The 9,277-nt window shown below is 45.3% G+C and overlaps 2 protein-coding genes across 2 annotated transcripts; both read right to left on the bottom strand.

The window, feature by feature from the left end:
- Positions 1-577: 577 nt before the first annotated feature.
- LOC136653269 (vomeronasal type-2 receptor 26-like) lies at positions 578-3,705 on the bottom strand. Its single transcript, XM_066630179.1, has 2 exons — positions 3,677-3,705; positions 578-1,157 (listed from the first exon to the last, which is right to left on the bottom strand). Exons 1-2 carry the CDS (start codon positions 3,703-3,705, stop codon positions 578-580), a joined length of 609 nt encoding a protein of 202 aa, XP_066486276.1.
- Positions 3,706-5,059: 1,354 nt separating this feature from the next.
- LOC136653270 (vomeronasal type-2 receptor 26-like) lies at positions 5,060-8,357 on the bottom strand. Its single transcript, XM_066630180.1, has 3 exons — positions 8,280-8,357; positions 6,902-7,028; positions 5,060-5,958 (listed from the first exon to the last, which is right to left on the bottom strand). Exons 1-3 carry the CDS (start codon positions 8,355-8,357, stop codon positions 5,060-5,062), a joined length of 1,104 nt encoding a protein of 367 aa, XP_066486277.1.
- Between the last annotated feature and the right edge of the window lie 920 nt (positions 8,358-9,277).

Below are 9,277 nucleotides of genomic sequence, written 5' to 3' on the forward strand. Positions count from 1 at the left end.
TTACCAAGTGTCCCGCATCCAGTCACTTGCTGAGACCTGACCATCATGCACTGGGTGAATTGGCAAAGCTGTTCCACCTCCATTCCCAAGTTGAAGGAGTGATATACTTCCAAATGCAGCGTTGACTGTGGAAAGGTTCAGCATGTTCGTTTATTTGACTGCGAGACATTTTCACACAACATTTTAACTCTCCTCACAAATAATACCAACAGGGCTGCTTCTTTGCTGATTTTGTACCTGGAACATCTCTTAGGTAGATAAAGGTTTACATCCAAAAATGGGAGAGAGATTAGTTAACTAAGGCCCGAATCCTAACCAACTTCCCAGCACTGGCATAGCTGTGCCAATGGGACGTGTGCTGCATTCTGCAGTTGGGTGGTGCTCACAGAGGCCTCCTCAAAGTAAGGGAATATTTGTTCCCTCAGAGCTGCATTGCCCTTCAGTCAGTGCTGGAAAGTGGGTTAGGATTGCTCTCTAAAGGAAACAAAGCAGTTTATCATAAGAATAACTATGAATGCTGTCAAAACTTTGACTTCAGGTTACTGTTTAGAAAACAACTGAAACACTTTTATCCCTACTACTTTCTCCGAATCAGCTGTTCCTTGCTGTTCAGGTCAGGTCTTAGGATAATTATGTAGCATTTTGGGGGGGAAATGCAAGCCAGTAACCCAGCACTAGAGGCCAAGATGGAGAAGATCTCCACAGCCACCACATACTTGCCCTTGGTGCTAAAGTAAGATGGGACAAAAGACAACCAGACACTGCAAAAGACCAACATGCTGAAAGTGATGAATTTGGCCTCATTGAAACTGTCAGGCAGCTTCCTGGCTAGTAAAGCTACAGTGAAACTGACAAGAGCCAGATATCCCAAGTAACCCAGAACACAATAAAACATGACATGTGATCCTTCATTACACTCCACTATGATTTCTTCAGTCAGAGAGTGCATGTCAGTATCTTGGAATGGAGGAGCAGTTTCTAGCCACACAGCACAAATACTGGCTTGAATCAGGGAGCAGAAAAAAACAATGGAGTTTGCCAGTCTTTTCCCTACCCATTTCCTCATCTTGGATCCTGGCTTAGTGGCTGTGAAAGCCACAACCACAGTGATGGTTTTTGCCAAGAAAACAAGTGATGGTTTTTGCAGGAAACAGCCACTGAGAAGACAACACCAAAAAATGTTTGGCGTAAACAACACAGTAGTGTCTGAGGCCAGCCAATGAATATTAAGGAGCAAAGGAAACAAAGCAAAAGAGAGAAGAGGAGAGAGTAGGTGAGGTCTTGATTCCTATGCTTAATGAAAATAACAAACACCAAAGCTGTGAGCAAAGAGAAAGAGACAGCTAAGGAAGCCAAATCATTCCCCATGTGTCTGAGAAGGAGAGGAAGTTGATCCGCTTCGGAAGACATTCATCTTGATTCTTGTTTGGAAATTGATCTTCTGAGCATGTGAAGCAATCATCCATGTCTGGGGGGGGGGGAGACTTCATTCTATTAAAGTTCTTGCATTAATTATCCTACGTCCCAAGAAGTCATTTCATACAGAACTGGACCTAATACTCCAGATGTGGCCTTACAATCAGTTTGTACAATGGCATACTAATATTAGCCATTTTGTTCTCAATCTTTTTTCTAATGATCTGGAGCATGGAATTGGCCTTCTTCACAGCCACACACCACGTCAACATTTTCATCAAGGTGTTTACCACCACTCCAAGATCTCTCTCATGTTCCATCACAGACAGGTCAGATCCTACCACCATACATGTGAAATTTTCATTCATTTCCTCGATGTGCATCACTTTACACTTACTTACATTGACTCACATCTGTCATTCGCTCCCCCCCATTCCCCGATTTTGGAGATATCCTCCCGGATCTCACCGCAATCTGTTCTAGATATCACCACCTAGAAAAGTTTAGTGTCATCTGCAATCTTGGTCACCTCACTGCTTATCCCCAACTCAATTATCAACAAAATAAAAACTGCTGGTCCCAAGAATGACCTTTTGGGCACACTGCTTTTCACTTCTCTCCACTGTAAAAATAACCCAGTTCAGTTCAGTTCAGTTTTATTATGGTCACCGAGCAGCATAAAAATAACAATACATTCATAGTATACAACTGAACATATATACGAGCCATCACAGCATCCTAACATAGGCTCTTAACAACATAAAATACTAACAATTAATAGATCTAAGTCTACGACTAAGTTTAGTCTAGTTATTGTGGATTGAACAGAGTACAGTAAGTGAGGAAGGTACTTCTGAAAGTCTTCTAGTCCATATTGAATTAAAAACTTATTCAGAATATAAATACTCCTCTATGAGCAATCTGGAAGGCCACAATCCATTTTCACTCACACTCATTCTTGTTTTGCAGCAAGTTCCTATTCCGCAAGAGGGTCTGTCCTCTTATTTCCTGATTGTTGAGCTTTCTCAGAAGCGTTTGGTGAGGGACTATGTCAAATGCCTTCTGAAAGTCCAGGTTTATATTCTCCTACAGGTTCTCCACATGCCTGTTAGCTTTTTCAAAGAAGACTTAAAGATGTGTGAGGCAAGACATACCCATGCAGAGACCACCCTGATTCTCCCTCAGCAAAACTTGTTATTTGCGTGTTCCAAGATTTTATGCTTTATTAGGCTGTCCACCTTCTTAACTGGAACTGAAGTCAGGTTGATTGACCTTTAGTTTTTACATGTCCTCTCCCCCCTTTTTTAGACTAGACCAGTGTTTCTCAAACTGTGGGTCTGGACCCACTAGGTGGGTCGCAAGCCAATTTCATGAACCTGGAGCATCATCTCTCTCTCTCTCTCTCTCTCTCTCTCTCTCTCTCTCTCTCTCTCTCTCTCTCTCTCTCTCTCTCGCTCTCTGGCTTATGTATTGATGAAAAGAAATGTGATGAAACCAACAGCCCAATCCTATTCAATCCCAGCGGAGGGAGCCCTTGTCCCACAGCTCAGGTGAGAGGTAGAATAATTGTCTTCATGCTGAGAGCAGTTGTGTTGGGCCAGCACAGGCTCCAGCAAGTCTCCAGAGGGCCAGAGGCTCATTGGAGACTGGGGGCTCCATGAGGGCCTGATTCGGAGCCCCCAAGGGCCACAAGTGGCCCCTGGGCCGCGTTTTGGGCACCCCTGTCCTAAACTATTGCAACATCTAAAATTACACTGTATCTCCAGGATATATTCTTGAGTCAATGTGATCCAATTGATGAAATGTGATCCTTGGTTAGCAGTCACAGAGCTCTAGAAGCACTTGCACACCCATATTTCAGATGTACCCCCACTTCCCATCAGAAGTGCAGCTCTCCAGCCAGGAACATCACCCTCCTAAAATTCAGGTCAACTTACAGTGGTGGAGATTGCAGGAGAGAAAAATAAAGCTGCCCTTATTGAGCTCTATATCATTATACGTCTTGGGGTTGACTTGCTGCCCCATGACCTGAGGACGGTAGTGCTCTATCTAGCAGTCCCAATGCTATGCAGCGCAGGGGCAGCAAGGCCACCAGGCCCATGCTGAAACCAGCACTGCAGCTGAGCAGGCAGGAGGTCTCCTGGGGGTAAGAGAGCATTTGTTCCCTGCTCTGACATCTCCACCCCCTCCCAGGCCTAAGTACCCCCATTCTGCCCTTCCCCATCAGAAAACACCTCCTCCCTGCCTCCAGAACACCCACCTGCCATCCTTCCCGTGCCCCTCCACCATCCAGTGCAAACCTTACTTTCACTGCCAGCTGTTGGGCAAGATGCAGTGCCCACAAGATGGCACAGGCCTTCTCCCCAGCACCGCTTACTCCCTGAGTGCTGAAAAGTGCTTTCTGCTGCTCTTACAACACCCAGTACCAGCACTGTGGCTGTAGCACTGTTGCATACAGCCCATAGGATTGGTTTCTTAGACAGGAGACTGGGGAAAAAAGTTCTGCAACTGATTAAAAAAAACAACACAAAATTAATATAATCCATCTAATAGATAGAGCTGTTTCTTTCTGGTGAGTAAGACAGGCTGACAGCCTAAGTCTTACTGAACACAGTTGACTTACTTCTGAGTAAAATAAAGAACAGTTTTAAAACACCTGTATGTATAGGTCACAGAGATACTGTGGGCACTTGGACCTGTGTCAAATGTGCATCTTCATCTAGAGTTAATGCAGTTGGGAATTTAGCAGCATTCCCTTTGTTGATTCTACCATGTGGGGGGAGGGGAGTGTGGGGAGGGGATGGGGGGACCTGGATTTCTTCTATAGCAGAATGTTCTCAGAGGGGGAGAAAAGACATTATGTAGTGCTTCCATCCATTTGTGACCTTCCATATTTGGGATGCCTGCAGTTGCAAGGGCTACTTGAAGGAGGTGGGTGTCAGCTGGTTACCGACTAGTTCTAGTTAATTGAGATGGGTCTACACTGTCACCTTCAAGAGAGATTTACCAAACTTGGTTGCACTGAGTTCTGGAATGTATACGACTTACAGCATATGTATAGATACAATATATAGATATGTACTATTGCACAGTTCACATGTTCTATGGCTCTGCTATATAAATCAAGGGATTAGGGTTATAAATAGACCAAAATTGTCCTAACTGCCTTGAATTCCACCTGGCTTTCATTGCAGTTTCCTTTCCCAAAAGAGATGGCTAACCACTTTCTATTTCAAGTGTTTGGGCAACCCAATCCTCCGCCTAGGCATCACCAACACAAATGTACCATCAGGCACATTGCGGGAAGGGAGGGGGAAGGTGCTGGCAGGGAGGCCAGTGCCAGCCTCCATGCTTGTGGGAGAGGCAGGAGAAGTGCTTCTCAGTAAGACATCTGCCAAGCAGCAGAAATGCATTCCAAGGTGAGTGGAAGGCGGGGAGGGGGCAAAACTGGGTGGGGGGAGAGTGGACCAGAGGGTGGTTCAAGCTCAAAAGGGAGACAGGGATGGTGGTAGAGGCTGCCACTGGATCCTATCCCCCCTCCCACATGTGAAAGCCCCACATGGGCTGCTCTCACCTGGTGCAGGGATGGTTGCACCAGCCCAACAGAAGATTTGGATTGTGCAATAAGCGTCTTAGATTCTTCCTACTTCCTCCTAATGAGCCGCTCCTTCCTGTTTAACTCAGACTTCAGGATAATTATATAGCATTTGGGGAAAAAGATAAAAACCAGCAATCCAGCACTAGAAGACAAAATGGAGAAGATCTCCACAGCCACAACAGATTTCCCTTTTGTGCTCAGGTAAGATGGAACAAAAGACAACCAAACACTGCAAAAGACCAACATACTGAACGTGATGAACTTGGCTTCATTGAAAGTATCAGGCAATTTCCTGGCTAGGAAAGCCACAGTGAAGCTGACAATGGCCAGAAATCCCAGGTAGCCCAGAACACAATAAAACATGATGAGTGACCCTTCATTGCATTCCACGATGATTTCCTCAGTCAGGGAGTGCATATCAATATCTGGGAAGGGAGGAGACTTGCTTAGCCACACAGCACAAATGCTGGCTTGAACCAGGGAGCAGGAAAGGACAATGGAAGTGGTCAGTCTTCTCCCCAACCATTTCCTCACTCTGGATCCTGGCTTGGTGGCCATGAAAGCCAGAACCACAGTGATGGTCTTCGCCAAGATACAAGAAACAGCCACTGAGAAGATGACACCAAACGATGTTTGGCGAACATAGCATGTCACTTTCTGAGGCTGGCCAATAAATAGCAAGGAGCAGAGGAAGCAAAACATTAGGGAGATGAGGAGAAAGTAGGTGAGGTCCCGATTGTTGGCTTTGACAATTGGCGTGTTCTGATTCTTAATGAAAATGCTCAGCACCAGAGCTGTGAGCAGAGAACACGAAAGAGCTAAGGAAACCAGAACGATCCCCAATGTTTCTGAGAAAGAGAGGAAGTTGAGCAGCTTGGGAAGGCATCCATCTTGATTCTTGTTTGGGAAGTGATCTTCTGAGCATTTGAAACAATCATCCATATCTGAAAAACAAAACCGTCATGCTGCAATCCTGGCCCCGGTTAGACCACGTGATGCAATGGGACCAATGAAGTGTGCGCTGCATCCTATTGTGGGGGGGGGGGGTGATGATCAGATGGCATGGAAGGGGTGAGTAAAATATTTTAAACTTACCCTGTTGTAAGCTACCTACTCGCAGCCCCGCCACCTGCTCCCCTCCTGCCCGCCCTGGGGCCACCAATTGCCCTCCCTCCCCCCGCCAATTGCCCTCCCTCCTCCTTCTCGCGCCCCCACACCTAACTTTTTTGCTTGCATTGGCCAAGCACTGGAGTGGAAGCTAGTGCGGAGGCATCTGTCAGTCTCCACAGGCTGGCACGTGTCGGAGCACTGCCCTGGCTTCCCCTCGAGGAGGGGCAAGTGTACATTACGGCACGTTTGCGACTCTCCCAGGCCTGCCCAAGGGACTTGGGCCAGCCCAAGTCAGAGTTAGGATTGCGCCCTGAATATATCATCTCGTGTCCAATGTCAAGAGTTGTTCTGAAGAGCTTACTTTTCTCTGACATGTGATTCTGCTCATATTTCCATATCATTGGATTATCAGATGGAATGTTTTAAGGTTGGTCACCTTTCTTTCATTTGTACAAGCAAGAAAGAGGCAGCTATCAGAGCTCAGTCTCAGCAGACCACCCTTCTAGGTCTACTTGACCATGTCATTTTGATCATGAGCAAAACGGTAAAGCAAACTGTGTCTGATTGAACCAATGCAATAGATTTAATTCCACTGGGGCAGGCAAAGAGTTCTCCTCACTGGCCAGCATTAAGCAGATCATACTGCAGGTCATAAGAGATTGCAGCAGTCATTTATTTCTGAGTGTAGATTGTTTAATTGTTGACCGTGCAGTGTGGGAGTCTCGTACTACACATCATCGTTCACCGTTTTGCCCAGAGAGGATTTATGTCTCCTACCCTTCTGGTTTGCAACCTTTCCAGCTGCGCATTTCACACAATCATAGCAACAAAATGGCTGTCCCTCCTTGGTTTTTCTGCTATAGCCTGGATGGCACTTGTCATTACACACCGCAAGTGGCAGCGCCTATTCGTAAGAGAGGAGAAAGTGAATGGTTCTCATACCTTAACAGCTCTGTGGAGAGAATGCTTCTGTAGCAGGGGGTGTAGTGACAGTGTTAACTTATGGCCCAATCTTCTTATGCGATGTTCTGCAGCAGGACAGCCATGATGTGCACACAGTCCCCCAGTGGCCATTTTGAGCTGCTAGCACAATGGGGCGCCAGTATAGATGGTTTGCTGCCACGGCCTGAAAACTGTTCCAATGTAGGTAAGATGGTGCAGGGGTTATGTGCAGGGAGAGAGAGGTTTGGGAGCAACTGGGGCCAGGGAGGAAGAAGGTGGGGTGGATCTAGTGACAGATATGCAGGCCAAATTGTATCCCCCTTTGACAAAACTTCTTGCTGCTTTCTCCTCCTCAGAAATACGCCACCAAACTGGGTGATGTACATCTAAGGAGACCCATAGGCACCATGAGGGCTTACATGGATGCAAGTGAAAATGGATTCTATTTACTCCTGTTTGCCTTTGGATCAACCCCTCATCCCCCCACATAGCATGCAGCATGTCCCTTTTTGCTGCAGCTGCTTTCTACAATGTGGTGGGGAAAGAATTTGGATCTTAGTGGAACAATCAGAGCTGGAATGGATCTGAATATCCAGAACTGACAAGAACGTCTCAACATGCTCCATCACCAAGTAGCGGAGCAAGAGGTGGGGTGGAGTTGTAAGTGCTGCATGGCTCCAAAACTCACTGTGTAAACGCCCCCTCTCCCTTGCTCTCAGAGCCCATCTGGTAGCAAAAGCCATATGGAGCAGATGCCTTCATGTTGCTTTCACACCTTGGAATGGCCCTGAGAGTAAGGGAAATGGGGCAGTTTATACAGCAAGTTTTGGAGCCATGCAGCACTTACAGCTCCAACCCACCCCAGCTGTGTTACTGCCATCCCCAAACGTGAGAGATTTTTGAGAGTGGCTAATTTTATTTATTTAAAAGAAAATTATATCACTACTTTTTGAAGCACTAGGCAGCTGTCAAACAAAAAGAATCTTAGTTATTAACACATTGATAATCACAAAACAATATAAAAAGCAGAATAATAAATTTCAGATGACGAATCAATAAAATCCAAAATAATCAGTATGCAGTGCCTTTAATCCCATAGCAGTATAATCTGTTATGATTATACTCAAGAGAATGCCTTGAGGGATTCTCAAGGGTCAGAACTGAAGCGCTTTCCCATTTAGCTTTGTATCTCACACTTCAAATCAAACATCACCTGCTTAAACCTGCTGTGCCATGTGATGGCCTCCTTCTTGATGGCAAATTCTTTGCCTTGTGGAGCCTGTGGATCCATCCACCCTATTTTCACTTTTAAGAAGGTTTGATTGGGGAAGGTCACCCAGTTGATGAGATCGAATCCAGCAGCTTGTTCCCCATTCTCATTCAAGAAGATTGTATCACCAGCACTGTTGTTAAATGAGATGCTCCGTAGACCAGTGTGAAGCTAGATTAAAATAAGAACATACAAATCACAGAGCATTGAAGAGACACGTCTTTGAGTGTGTGTCTAATCCTTTGTTTAAATATTTACAGTGATTGACTCTTGAATTATTCAATTCTCTTCATCCATATGGAAAAAAGTTAATTACTAAATATGGCTGCCCCAGAAGTCAGGCAACAGACCCTTAAAATCATTACTCAGATAACAGCTCTTTTTTCCCCCTTTTTCTCTTTTTCTACTCACTAATCAACCTTGATGGGAAGAATAAACACAAAGGTTTGTTTCCCATCCTTAATCCCACCTTCTTTGGATCTCTCAGTAGTAGACAACTACTGGACAGGTTGGACTAACCTTCCATTTCTGGGCAAGACACTTGAGTTTTTAGTGGTGACTGAATTACAAGGATGTATATGTGAAACTGAAAAGGGTTCAAGAAAACAATGTGGCTTCCAGCCAGTATTTCAAACAGATACCACTTCTGTAGCCTTACAACCCAATCCTAACTAACTTTCCAGCACGGAAGCAGACGCTGCCTCCTTGAGGATACCTCCAACCTGATCCTTTCCAGCGCTGGCGCTAAAAGACTGGGCTATAAATACGTATGTGATAGCTGTATATCTAGATGTATGCATGTATTTATATGTGTCTATTATAAGTGCACAATAAAATTCCTACATCTTGATAAAATTAGGGCATCTTTTATGTATTCATGTTGCCTTTTGTTTGTTTCAGTTCAGTGTAAGCTACCTTACACCTCCAGTGTGGAGGCAGAG

Source organism: Tiliqua scincoides, chromosome 5 (genome assembly GCF_035046505.1).
Source record: "Tiliqua scincoides isolate rTilSci1 chromosome 5, rTilSci1.hap2, whole genome shotgun sequence".
NCBI classification, from domain to species: domain Eukaryota; kingdom Metazoa; phylum Chordata; class Lepidosauria; order Squamata; family Scincidae; genus Tiliqua; species Tiliqua scincoides.

Coding starts and splice junctions, on each gene's coding strand:
- LOC136653269 (XM_066630179.1), bottom strand. CDS start 3,705: ATGGTGGAGGGGCACGGGAAGGATGGCAG. Junction 1,158..3,676: donor GGGCACGGGAAGGATGGCAG/GTGGGTGTTCTG, acceptor TTGTCTTCTCAG/TGGCTGTTTCCTGCAAAAAC.
- LOC136653270 (XM_066630180.1), bottom strand. CDS start 8,357: ATGGATCCACAGGCTCCACAAGGCAAAGAATTTGCCATCAAGAAGGAG. Junction 7,029..8,279: donor GGCACAGCAGGTTTAAGCAG/GTGATGTTTGAT, acceptor TCTTACGAATAG/GCGCTGCCACTTGCGGTGTG. Junction 5,959..6,901: donor AAAGGTTGCAAACCAGAAGG/GTAGGAGACATA, acceptor TTTGTTTTTCAG/ATATGGATGATTGTTTCAAA.